The sequence below is a fragment of the Sander vitreus genome, chromosome 19 (assembly GCF_031162955.1).
Source record: "Sander vitreus isolate 19-12246 chromosome 19, sanVit1, whole genome shotgun sequence".
Classification (NCBI taxonomy): Eukaryota; Metazoa; Chordata; class Actinopteri; order Perciformes; family Percidae; genus Sander; species Sander vitreus.
Genome location: NC_135873.1, coordinates 8,918,694 through 8,933,090, shown reverse-complemented (window position 1 = coordinate 8,933,090; position 14,397 = coordinate 8,918,694). Strand labels below are relative to the sequence as shown.

At 40.8% G+C, this 14,397-nt stretch overlaps 1 protein-coding gene across 3 annotated transcripts in view; it reads right to left on the bottom strand.

Moving 5' to 3' along the window:
- Positions 1–14,397, bottom strand: part of LOC144534255 (glucosidase 2 subunit beta-like) — a 123,063-nt gene that overhangs the window by 70,161 nt on the left and 38,505 nt on the right. For all 3 annotated transcript variants that reach the window (XM_078276087.1, XM_078276089.1, XM_078276088.1), the window contains one exon: positions 835–904. In XM_078276087.1, the coding sequence (XP_078132213.1) occupies positions 835–904 (70 nt within the window). The remainder of the gene's footprint in view (positions 1–834; positions 905–14,397) is intronic.

Below are 14,397 nucleotides of genomic sequence, written 5' to 3'. Positions count from 1 at the left end.
ATCACCATTTATTATGAAAACTAACATTTCAGTCCCCTCTGGGTCGGCCCCTTTTTTTTAAATATATATTTCCAAAATCCACTTAATACAAAAAGCTTAACAAATTGTGTGTAAATAAGTAAGGGTTTAATAATAACTTAAAGCCACTATTTAGGATGTGTACATTTCTGACTGCAAAAAAAGACTGCAACCACCAACACCCCCACCAAAATGTTATCAGGACTGTCTAATTTTCTTCTTTAAAACATGCAATAATCACATTAACTTTACACTTGTTTAAAAATAGTGTCCATCATAAGTTATCTTCTAAATGTTTTAGATACATTTTTCGACAAGGAAGAGTACTAATGGACGAGAGGCTTGCGCTTGTAGATGTAAACATCAATGGCGTCCTTCCCTGCTGAGCTGTAGCGTAAGTTAGCTCACGTGAGCTAGCATTATCGGTAAGCAACGTTACAGCTCAGCCAAGGAGAAGGAGCCTCTAGTCCATAAGTATGCTTCCTTCTGCACCGTGGCACGGTTGGAGTTCGGTAGAAAGAAAACAGTTCCTAAATTAAACTGCCCACAACCAGGTCTGTGGATTATCTTGAGTAACCGGGTCCTGAGAACTGGGAAGAGACATCGGGAGATTTTTTTTTTTTTTTATTTCGGGGTGAACTGTCCCATAAGGGCATAAGCAAACTTTGGTATGTATTAAAATCAGTGACACAATAAAAAAAAAATGTAATGCAATTCCTGAAAAACTTGTACTAAATTCTAAAAAAGGATGAATTTTAGGTGGGGGTCACAAGAGCAGTGGGGGTAGAGAGGACGATTAGAGATTTAATAACTTACCTGTATCAGCTGCCTTTAAGTGAGGATCTTCACCCACAAGACTGCCTGGTGCACCATGGGTGTCTTTAATCTACAAGCATGCAATGGAAGCAGAGAGAGAGAGAGCGAGCGAGAGAGAGCGAGCGAGAGAGAGAGAGCGAGAGAGAGAGAAAACAAGGTCAAATATCTTTACACTTGTGAGACCTTGGGTATCACCCGCATTAATGTATAAAGTGTAAAAACGAAAGCATGTGTGTGAGACAGTGAGAGTGATTTTAAAAGATCATTTCAGCTCAAGTCCATGACTTTAATGTGCACCTCCCAGCAGACATTGAAGACACTGCTCGCTTGATGTTGCAAAAATACGAGGTTCCCTTCTGTGCTCTAGGAGGCTCCCAGGAGCCTTTGAAAGACAGTTTAATGATGAAAGACAACATGGCTGGCTGCTAGCATTCTGTTTTAGGTCACAGGGGAAAACTGGCAGAGCCAAAACAATTTTAGGTCTTTAATTTTCTTTTTAAGACGCTGCATTCATTTAGGAAGATCCAACTCACATTGCGGATCCTCACCTTGTGTAAGGTTTTAGGGAGATAATTACTAAATACTTGCCAGAGTAAATATTGTTGATTGCTAAGCTGTGGCAGTAAATTATTGATATACCGAATATCAAAACATTGACATGCATCTCTAGCTGGGAATCTACATGAGGTTAAAAAAAATGTTTGTTATTACAGATGTGCTATATTCTGTTGTTGACGCTTGTAGGCATTCTCTATTATAAAATTAAACAATAAAATATTGTGCAGAACATCCATTTCCATAGTGTTCGTGATGCTGAGGACGACTAAACATGACAAGCTCACACATATGGGACAAAGGAAATATGAGTCTGATTGGATGACTTGTCGCATGCCGTCCTTTTTTTCTTCGCTGGAAACCAAACTCAACTACGCAAGTGAGAGGCATTGCCAAATGCAATGTGACTCACCTGCTCTGAGGAGAAAAAAAACCTGCTTAAGATCACTGTGACATTGCTTGCAGTATTTGAGTATCAGAATATTTTTGACAGATTGAATACAAATGTGAAAATTGTCATGCCATAACAAGTTGGAAGAGTTACTCTGTTGGAAAAATATTTTTGAAACAATAATCCACAAATATTATTCCCATGAAGCTTCGTCAGCTCAGGTTCGACATCTGAAAGGTAATTTTTATTGATCCTAAAAGCGGTCATTGATCCCAGCTCTGTGTTGTTTTTCCCTATGACGTCCATAGTGTTGGTATGTCTTACAAAGAAAGCAATAAGACAGCTGTTAATCATCTTTATTTTTTAAATACAGGTGCAAAATACAAAAAGCGTACAAAGTGAAAAGGTTTTAAGATTCCCCACTATCCATTCGCCCACTGCTACATTATCCCTTTTCTTAATGCTAACTTCCACTACCAAAGTGAAAATGATTGTGCCAAACTACAAATTATTGCACAACAAAAAAATAGAAAGTTTATGGGGAAAAAAACATCTTACTACTGTTAAAGGAGAATTCCGGTCAATTTCAACACGTAGCTCTGTTGTTTGGAAATTTAGAGTGCTGGCAGTAGCAAAAAAAACTAAAACAACCGGTGCTGCCTACACCGTGTTATCCCCCTGCTAGCGTTAGCACCCAACAGGCTTAAACAGGGCATGTTTTAAACATGTTTTAAGCCTCTAAACATGCTCGAAATGTCATTACAAGTGCCTACCCATGTGAAGTGATTCCTTCCGAGGGAACACAGAGAATCTGACTGCAGTAGATGTGACAGAAAGGCATAAAAGTTGTGTTAATCCAGCCAGTGCACATACCTCTGTTTATTTCCTGTTTTCCGGTCAAGTCCAGACTAGTCGATTGTCGAACTCATACAATCTAATATTCCAGTCAAATTTGCTGTGTTCCCTCGGAAGGAATCACTGCACATGGGTAGGCACTTGTAATGACATTTCGAGCATGTTTAGAGGCTAAAAACATGTTTAAAACGTGCCCTGTTTAAGCCTGTTGGGTGCTAATGCTAGCAGGGGGATAACACGGTGTAGGCAGCACCGCTTGTTTTTCTTGCTACTGACAGCACTCCAAATTTACAAACAACAGAGCTACATGTTGAAATCGACCGGAATTCTCCTTTAAGTGCCGATCACACCATAGAGTGACAGTCTCTCGTCGACACAAAATAGTTGAGGCCGGAAGCTCCTGGCAGGGCTCGTTGATGACCTGCTGTAGCTGGCCGGCTAACCATTAACCAGCTGACCAGGTTCGGGACTGGCGCAAGTATTTGTATAGACGTATTTGTACGATACAATTAATATTGAATCCTGTCACATACAGACCGACAACATATGTAGAAATGGAAGAGCTGAAGAATATGTCCAGGTATGTTTGATTGTTATTCAGTTTTTATATAAAATACAGTAAATGTTTTTGTTAACACTGGTTTTAGTTTGTTATAAAAATATCCTCCTGACAATAGCCAATGCTCACCTAGCTACAGCAGCCTCAACAAGATAAGTCTCCTGCACGTATTGTTGGACTGTGAGGGGCAAAAATAATGTAGGCATCACTTCAAGCTCAGACCTCTTAGTCTACCTATCTTTTCATGTCCACATCATTCTCCAGTTTGTGTTTATGTCTGAGAAGGAGACACCGGCAGAGTAAAGCCTTCAAGCAGCTACGTATGCTGTTCCAAGAAATCAGCCAGCACACGGAAACAGAGGCTTGCTCTTAAAAACTGTCTGCCTCTGAAGGATCTTTATTCGCCGTTCCCCAGTTGCAGTAGACGTGTGTAACAACTTAGACATACAATGGGTGCACCGTGGGTATTTGTCCACCGAGAGCCAGGCCTAGTAAATGAAAAGAGGGGCACACATACCCAGGAAGCGCCTAATTAATTGACAAGCAGATATTTCTGAGTTTGTAATCATCAAACAGACTTCATTTTTGTTCCCCCACCACCATCCTCGCCAATCCATCTTCCCAGGCGACTTACTTAAGAGACTTATCTTATAAATTCAGCCCTAATCAAAATAAATGACTAAAAGCTCTAAGGGAGTTTAAGGCTAGACACATTTACATCAGAGGAACTGATGCAATTTAAATAGCCGCCTGTTAGCCGCCTGTGCACTGATTTAAGGTTCAAATCACCGAGAATCCTAACGTAATACTTTCATAATACTTTTTTTGTTGCTCAGTTCGGCAGACCTATATTCATGAGCCAAGCAGGAGGGACACAGCCTCCTTCTATGTGTGTTACGTTATGTGTCATATTAAAAAAAAATGTAATGTGTCACATGCTTTTTGTCTCTTTCTCTCTGTGTTTTTTTTTTGCATTTGTGTACATCTGTGTGCTCTACATGACTTTCTACATACTTACTGCGCTACATTCTCCCCCCTGATTTTAACAGCCAGTATAAGAGGCTCTGTTATAGCCAGTCAGTGACGTCTAGCTAAGGTGTAACGTAACGATTAATTGATGATCAAGTTTCCCATCAGCCAAAGTATTTAAGTATATGTTACTGCCATGAAGCCCAATGTAGTCTGTGAAGCCACATCTCTCAGTGTATAAAAGTCCACAGCTCTCTGTTATTTTAAACAGAAGATGCTACAGCAATTTAGTACTCAGGTTTCAGCTGTACTAAAGTCAAATTCAGGGTTTATGTGAGACTGCAGTGTTCCCAGCACGACCGGTATCTCTGCATAGGCACAGAGTTTAATGGTGAATGTGACAGCAGCACAATGTTTGCAGAGGCTCAACTGCCTCGTGATACTGTTGCTAAAAACTTCACCAACCAACACCGAACAGGTCGCCTCCTACGGTTCTGGGGGCGAGCCTGGATGGGAAGTTGAGCGGCGGGCCATCGCAATTTCCACAAAACGCCCATGTCCCTAAAATCTGTTTTTGATTACACCTCCAGGGTGGACCCTGCTTCCGTCCCAGAGCCTGCCCTATGGTCGACCCCGGGCACCGCCATGGCATGCTGGCCAGGGGCCTTACATTGTCAATTTACAACCCCCAAATTAAAATCCAATCCAAATATGCATTGTACTATTGTCTTCTTGTAATTTGTAACTGCACCAATAAAAAAAAAAAAAGTGACAGAACTTCACTTCACATTACACTGCGGGTCTTCACTCTGACTGACTTTTTGTTCCGGATAATGATGTAACCTTACTTCCTCCTTTGCTACTGATAGAAGTTAGTTATTTTTCACATTACTCATCTGATCGCAAGAAGTCCATTGTGGCAGTTTGAACAATGCCCAATGCTGACACCATGAACACACTATAGAACCATAAATGAATGCTAAAAAGTGCTTTGTTTGGGTACAATGAACAATAATGCCTCACGGTAAAGGCCACCATTTCAGGTCACAGTCCTAGATTTGTTAGTAATTCTAAATATTGTTTTAGAGCACTTAACGGGTAATATCAACAACTGACTTATCAATTTTTCCACAGCAATACATGCCATACTTCTAATATAACAGACCAATCATGCAGTATTTTAACAGTTTAAATACAACCGCATTCCTTTAACAACTAAAACTTGCAGTCTGTATTTACATTCAATTGAAGTTGTTTGAGGATCTGATGCTGGCAGCATTTAAGAGTAGATCAAGACACCACAGACGGTGTGTGGTGGTGTTAGAGTGCATTTTTGTGCCTGAGAGACGGCGTGTGCGCTCTTTGAGAGGTAAAATAATGACAGGCGAGGACGGATGGCTGGTGACGCGGTGACGGAAAAAGTGGCACATATTTTGGGCCTCAGGTTGGGCAGCTGTGAGAAACTTCTTCTCTCTTATCCCCTCTTCCCTTGGTTCCCCCCATCCCCCCCCATTGTGGCACTGTTTAAACAGAGGACAAAGACGCCCTGAGTGGTTTTTCTTTTCCGATCCCATACATGGCTGCTGGCACTTTCCTCTATCTCCAGCTTTCGCAGCGAGAGGAGTGACGGAGTGAGTCATGGTGGTTTCAACAAGTGAATCTTTTGATTAATTTTTAATGGCACTCCTAACAAAGTCTTCCACTAGGAGAATATATTCATAGCTATTATTACATGTTATCATCACATGTTTTACTTTTACCCATGATTTGAGATTATGTTTGATACTGAAAAAACAATGATAACTGCATGTTACTGTATGAGTCATGTCTTCTGGATAAAGATGTCTGGCACAGATACAATCAAAAGGCTACCTGTGATGAATGCTGCATTTATTAAGTCTGTGGGTTATTTGTGCGTGCGTGCGTGTGTGCGTGCATGCGTAACCGAGAGAGAGATGAGTACGATGCTGGATATTTAAGCAGCATACTTGACTTTGAAAACTACACTCAGCGGTAAATGCGTGGACATATGGCAGATTTATGTGACTAAGTTTGATGAAAACACAATTTCATGAAAATGAGGGCCACACAGATGCACAAACACATAGCATCTTTTATACATCACTGGCACCGTCCGCTGCATCCTGGGACACCAGTTCAGACAAGACTGAGAGCCAATTACAGTTCTTTAATCTCGAAAAATGATTGCATTTCTCCGTATGTATGTCTGTGTATTGGATGGCTATCAACGGAGAGAAAAATGGCAGCTTGCATGTCGCCGTCACACTTTCAGGTCATGCCAGTTGGCTTCTCCGACGTGTGACAGCGGTGAGATCTAGGCAGAGCAGGAACAAGAAAGTAAAAGAGCAGAAGGGGAGAACATGGCAGCCGAGGACTACCACTCCAACATCAAACGAACATTGTCACAACAGAGCCAACCCTGTTTACTGTGACACCATTCAGCTGCTCGTCACACTGAGCAAGGCAAGGCAGAAACTTACTGTAAGTCAAGCAAGCATGTTATTTAAACAAGAGAGCAAGGAAGAAGGGAGAGAGCGACAATGCAGCGCCGGCAGTGGCAGCAAAGTGAGCATACTGAAGTGATGTCAAACCTTCACAAGTAGCATAGAAAGGCAGCATTTATACGGTGGCCCTGAAGTGCAAATCACAACGGCAAATAGAAAAACGCAACAGCAAATCATAAAACACAACGGCAAATATGAAAACACGACAGCAAATAGGAAAACGCGACAGCAAATCATAAAACACAACGGCAAATAGGAAAACATGACAGCAAATATGAAAACACGACAGCAAATATGAAAACACGACAACAAATAGGAAAACACTTCAATAAATCATAAAACACGACAGCAAACATGAAAACACGACAGCAAACATGAAAACACGACAGCAAATATGAAAACACGACAGCAAATAGGAAAACACAACGGCATTAACTTCTAACGGAAAAGGTAGGGCCTATCTAGCAGAGGACGGACCCTCCTGATCTGTTAAACGTAGGCGCGTTTCTGTGTTTTTCACCTCTCCTTCCTGTTAAAAGACAGACAGTCCGTCTGTCCAATCAGGAGGGTCCGTCCTCTGCTAGATAGGCCCTACCTTTTCCGGTAGAAGTTAATGCCGTTGTGTTTTAAAATTGTAGTAAAATAAAAGTGTTTTCATATTTGCTGTCGTGTTTTCCTATTTGCTGTCGTGTTTCCCTATTTTCTGTCGTGTTTCCCTATTTGCTGTCGTGTTTCCCTATTTGCCGTTGTGTTTTCCTATTTGCTGTTGTGATTTGCACTTCAGGGCCACCGTAATTTTCTCATCTCTCCATGAAATTGAATGTTGGGGAGGGAAATTAAGTGTGCTGTCAAATAACAGTAAAGGCAATCATTGAAGCTTGCACTTGAGAAATACGATATTGAGAGGTTTCTGCTGGAATTTGAGTAGCGCTGAAAGAAACAACAAAAGTGATTATTTGGTGGTATTATTTTAAGGTAGATGCAGCATATTTCTATAATGTGCAGCTGAGTAAGGAGGAAGGCTAAGGGAGCTTTAAGGCTGTTGCAGACCAACCAGACGGCCGACCGTTGGCAGAAAAGGCAGTTGGACTGATCAGTCTCCCCGCGCCTCGGAACACACCAAAGCGACGAGACGTAATACTTCTCCATAACAGCAGGAGGCGCTAATCTGTATTGTCGCCCAAAAAATGAAAACCGGCAGCTGATTGGACGAACGTGTCACGTGGGTCTGGCTGCTGCTTCTGGATTTTGGATCTTTCAACCAGCCATTAATGGCGACTCATTCAGAATACGATCTCATATTTTACTAAAATAGTTCACCAAAACATGTTTCTGAAAACATTTTAAGCGAGAAATAGGCCATACAGTTGCTGAATCTGTCTTCATTTCAGATTGACAAAGGTCAGTTTAAAAGATTTTCGTCAGATTTTGAGAGGCTTAGTCACGCTCATTCCGCTTGCCATTTCTGGGTGGTTCCCGACTGCCCTGTCTCCGACTGAGCATGTCAGGTCGGCTAAAATGAAGGCCGACAGCTCCTCCAACGGACGGCACGGAACACACCGAACAGACTCGAGTCACTGACATCGCCAGACTGTCCAACGGCCGATTATCGGCCAGGTGTGTAACTGCCTTTAAAGGTTAAGGCAGATGGGATAATTCTGCATCATGAAAAAGGGAGGGATTTTCAAAGTCACGTGAAAAAATGAATTCTTGTGCAAAGAATGTCAATGTCCCTTTTCATAATTCACTCAATGTAACAAAAGAATGTAAAAAGCACAGTTAAGTTTCTGAGTGATCTTAAAAGCATGTAATCAAATCTATAATTGTCGCAGTCTGTGCAAAAACAGGTTTGCACCCATATGTTGGCATTTTGAAACAGTGTCAGATGGATCGGCAGAAGTTATGTAGTCATACTAAAATTTAAAGAAAGAGCTTAATGATCAGCAGCCAGACTCTCGCCTAAAAGAACTGTTGTCTGTGACAGAAGGAAAACAGGAGGGGAAAAGGAGTAGGAGTGTCAGGAAGACAGACCAAAAAGAAAGGCTGTCTCCTAGCGGACGCTGGCGTGTAGGCCTGTCAGTCGTCATAGCGTGCCGCTCTCCCTGCTCAACACAGTGAAACTGAGGCAATGTACCCCATGAAATATTCACCAAAGTTATCTTTGCTTAAAAGGAGGGGAGAGCAAGGGGGAGGTAAAAAATGTGCTGGCGATAGAGTCCCCCAAATGCTCTTGATGTCAGGTTTGCTTAGGCCTCTTTACAAGGGGGGTAATGGAGAGACCGGCAGGGGGTCCATTAAATGTTCACACAAATGTACCCCTAACAGCACGTCAGTCTCCACAGCAAAACCCCCAAACTCCAAATATACTCCACTAATTCGGCTGTACTCTACTCCAAAGATTTTGCTATTACTGCTGACACTGCTGATTCTTGCTTTTCCAAAAGAAGTGTAAAGACAATTCTATATTTTCACTGATGATGCTCGAGGGGAATGTAGCATATTGTCACAACCCTTTCAGCTACTGTAGTGCCTTTATTGTGGGTAAATTACAGACAGTGAATCAATTGCTTTCAACCAGGATGCACTTTGACATTTGAAACTGAACTACTGTATATTTATTGCCATTCTAACCAATGATATATATTTACAAATAACACTCTATGCTAGCTGTGAACATTGAGGCCAAGTATGATAATCTGCAATCTTTTTGTGCTGATAAGAAAGTGGAAATGTTATGTATGTGTTGTTTTCTAATTTAAAAACCACAAATGCAAAGAATAGAACACTGTACATCAAATTTATTCTGCCCTGATTTTTATCAAGGCAGAATAAATTTGATGTACAGTGTTTGGGTAAACAAATGCCTCACCTGTTATGTACTGTAACTAAGGCCAGCAGTAATCCAGCACTAATGGCAACCCTTTGATGAGACAAGGGAGGATAGGTTAAAATCACTTAAAATTAAAGAAATGCCCGAATAATTAGCTCCTAATTAGGCTGTATGAGAGATGCAGTGATTCATTAACAATGTTTTCTTTTAAAAAAGAAAGCATTGTCATGGCCATTGCGCTTGTGACGGTCTCCGTTGCCAGGATGAAATGTGGTATGAAAGTGTGGATTAAAAAACGCCATTAGTCGCCACAGCTACTGTGCAAAGGCTTCAATATAACACAATTAGACCCTGTCCTTTGTATCTGTGAGAAAAGGTCAAAATCTGTCACCAGTGTTAATGCAGCACATTCTAAAATACACTATTTTCCTGATCCTTTTTTTTTTTTTAAACATAATGGATGCGACAAAGATGCTTGATGTGGCAGTGAAGAGCAAGACACCAAGAGGTATGGAAACTCAAACGCTTACAAGTGGTTCACGAGCCCTTGAAAATGTAAGTGTCATACTGATGTTTAAGTGCCATACAGCAGCTGCGACATCTCCTACAGTGACAGAGGCAAAGATTAAGATTGCTTGATAAAAATGGTTATCACACATCAACACTTTTCACAAGCTGGTTTTATGGTCGTTTTGCATATGATGATGAATATATCAACTCCATCACAGCAGCGGAAAGTAAGATGTACACAACAAACAATAGTAAAAGTTGTTTTTGAAGTAGAAAAGTAAAAAGCACATGCTTTATCATACCCTGTACCACTTCAAACCTTTATACTCTACCTATAAGAACTGAGTACACTGATCAACAACCAGCCTGTCCTCATCTAAAAATAAAAGAATGAGCTTCTGTGTGCCACAAATTATCATCACCTACAGTGTGGCAAAAAAGCATTTAGTCAGCCACCAATTGTGCAAAGTTCTCCCACTTAAAAAGATGAGAGAGGCCTGTAATTTTCATCATCGGTACACTTCAACTATGAGAGACAAAATGAGAAAAAATCCAGAAAATCACATTGTAGGATTTTTTATGGATTTATTAGCAAATTCCTCAGGAAAATAAGTATTTGGTCACCTACAAACAAGCAAGATTTCTGGCTCTCACAGACCTGTAACTTCTTCTTTAAGAGGCTCCTCTGTCCTCCACTCGTTACCTGTATTAATGGCACCTGTTTGAACTTGTTATCAGTATAAAAGACACCTGTCCACAACCTCAAACAGTCACACTCCAAACTCCACTATGGCCAAGACCAAATAGCTGTCAAAGGACACCAGAAACAAAATTGTAGACCTGCACCAGGCTGGGAAGACTGAATCTGCAATAGGTAAGCAGCTTGGTGTGAAGAAATCAACTGTGGGAAAAATTATAAGAAAATGGAAGACATACAAGACCACTAATAATCTCCCTCGATCCGGGGCTCCACGCAAGATCTAACCCCATGGGGTCAAAATGATCACAAGAACGGTGAGCAAAAATCCCAGAACCACACGGGGGGGACCTAGTGAAATACCTGCAGAGAGCTGGGACCAAAGTAACAAAGGCTACCATCAGTAACACACTACACCGCCAGGAAGAGTTGGGAGAATGTCATATGGTCAGATGAAACCAAAATAGAACCTTTTGGTAAAAAAAATTCAACTCGTCGTGTTTGGAGGGGAAATAATGCTGAGTTGCATCCAAAGAACACCATACCTACTGTGAAGCATGGGGGTGGAAACATCATGCTTTGGGGCTGTTATTCTGCAAAGGGACCAGGACGACTGATCCGTGTAAAGGAAAGAATGAATGGGGCCATGTATCGTGAGATTTTGAGTGAAAACCTCCTTCCATCAGCAAGGGCATTGAAGATGAAACGTGGTTGGGTCTTTCAGCATGACAATGATCCCAAACACACCGCCCGGGCAACGAAGGAGTGGCCGTAGAGAAGCATTTCAAGGTCCTGGAGTGGCCTAGCCAGTCTCCAGATCTCAACCCCATAGAAAATCTTTGGAGGGAGTTGAAAGTCTGTGTTACCCAGCGACAGCCCCAAAACATCACTGCTCTAGAGGAGATCTGCATGGAGGAATGGGCCAAAATACCAGCCACAGTGTGTGAAAACCTTGTGAAGACTTACAGAAAATGTTTGACCTCTGTCATTGCCAACAAAGGGTTTATAACAAAATATTGAGATGAACTTTTGTTATTGACCAAATACTTATTTTCCACCATAATTTGCAAATAAATTCATTAAAAATCCTACAATGTGATTTTCTGGATTTTTTTTCTCATTTTGTCTCTCATAGTTGAAGTGTACCTATGATGAAAATTACAGGCCTCTCTCATCTTTTTAAGTGGGAGAACTTGCACAATTGGTGGCTGACTAAATACTTTTTTGCCCCACTGTACATGCTCTGTAGTCATGGCCATAATTACATTAAATACTTACCAGGATAGGACTAAAACTCTGTATCTTTACAGCCCTTTCTGTTTAGTCAAAGACATCAAACACTTGTCATCTTTGCATATCTTGAGTTTCACAGAAAATGAACATCTACCTCAAGGGTCATGTTTGGACACCTCTGTCAATGGAGACTTTTCAATGCCTAATTGCTTGAAATGTGACTGGATAATAGTTAAAGGTCAAGATTGGGTTAAATGAAGAGAGACCTCAAGGGGGTTCAGAGGAAAGAAACCTTATTAGTTATTTCTAGGGCTGTCAATCGATTAAAAAAAAAAATCGAATTAATGACATACTCTGTGATTAATTAATCGCATACATAATTAACGGTGCCTGAACTGATAATTTTTAAGAAAGTAAAAAAAAGAAAAAAAAGAAGGGTACTAAACAACAGTCGGCGACATTAAAGAACGGCTTGTTTATTGCTAAGGCCATATGGTCAAAATTAAATGATTTAATAATAATGTATAACAATAACTTATTTCACTAGTAAATCGCTGTTGAACGACAAAAACAACCACCAGATGGGAAAGGGACATTTACAATAACTTCAAATGCACCACGAGGCTGTAGTTTACCAGTTTCATTGAACGCACCGTCTGTGTTGTTTTTCCGACGGCAGCTGCAGATTGTTACATCCCGGTGTTGAATCCTCTAAAGTAAAACACAGTCAAACTTTACTGCTGTCAGCATTTTAACCGTGTTTAATCCAGCTACAAGCTAGCGGTAGGCTAACGTTAGCTGCTGTCGAGTATAGTGTTAACTAACGTCACGTGCAGCGGTGTTTGTGTTGCCTGTATCGTCTGTTTCAGAGCATCAGAGAGAAGCACAGACATATCAGTGGCACCAGATTTCGGTAGCCAGGGTTAGCAGGAAGAAGATTTTTAGAAGTAAATGTTCCAATTAATGATCCAGGCAGCACATTCTTGTCTCCCTCCTTCATTTTACAGTCCAATGGTGGCTAGAACGGCTCCGGGTCAAACATCAATATGGAATGGATTAATCGTGTTATTTTTTTTAACGCGTTATTTTTTTCTCAGATTAATTAATCGAAATTAACGCGTTATTTTGACAGCCCTAGTTATTTCACTTATTTTTTTATCTTTATGTTTGACTTTTCTTGTTTTATTGATACTGTGTTGTTTTAAATTGTTCTTTGTTTATTATTTATGATTTAAAAATACAATATGTCATTTTCTCTCAATGATGTCATGGGTCTCTCAATCTAAACAATAACAAAAGACGGAGCAATACTGTCATTGCAGTCAGTTTCTCTTGGTTAAGATTCCTTTAGTGTTCATCGTTCAGGAAGTTTTTACCAGGAGCCAAATTATCCACAGAGGTCTCCTACTCACCAAAACAAACAGACCTGGTGATTTAAACCGGTAAAAACACTGAATGAGTATTGTAAGAATTTGGGGTGAAAACTGGATAAAAAGTAAATTTATGACAGCTTCTGGCAGACAACCACAAACCTGACGCATGCACCAAGGGGATATGTCGCCATCGACAGGCGACTGCGACCAAATGACATGGACCTGGTCCTTGATTACATTTCCAGATTTCTCTGGGTTTTATACACAACTCAACAAAATATATAACATTGATCATGCTGCATTTTAGATAATTTGCTGTTGAGCTTTAGAGTTATCAACCTTGCTAGCAATGAAAGCATCCATCTGTGGATCATCTGTGACAGAAAATGTATTACTCTGGCAATAACTAAAATGGTAAAAAGATTACTTAAAAAAAGTGGAAGTTTTGTTGATATTTCTAATGCGGGCATCGAATTTAGACCAGCGCTGCTACTACTAACAATAATAGTGCAAAATTATTCCATTTCAAGTAAATGTATTTCAGTGGTGTTTTCATAAAAAGACAGGGGACAGGAGTTTGCCTTATTCACATTCAATGATGGAGCAACGCTAAGATAAGCCAGGCAGATGGTGAATCTAATCTGGACCCCAATGTTTTTTGTCTATGGAAATGACTAGCTTCTTATCGGCAGAGTGGGTTATTTGAGCAGATCCTCGCTGTGGCTTAGCGAAGGGACTCAATCACTGCTGCCCAGCGATAGGCCTCACTTTCGTCCTCTCCCTCTCTCATCTTTTTATCTGGAGGAGCGGAAATGAAAGGATGGTATCTCGTACGCTCCGCGTGAGGAGATAGAGAGAGGGACCGACATTTTCTTTTCGGCCTTAGCTGTCAGATGAAAACGTGGTTTATAAACCTGTGTTCAGAATAAAATATGCCGGCAGTTTAGGTACTCTAAATTAGCACAGACTCGAGAAAAGAAGGTATTATGAGGTTATTTGTGTTGTGGCTGTCGAGGTAGAATAGAGCCATAAGATAAATCTAATCGCAATGTGGTAACTAGAACAA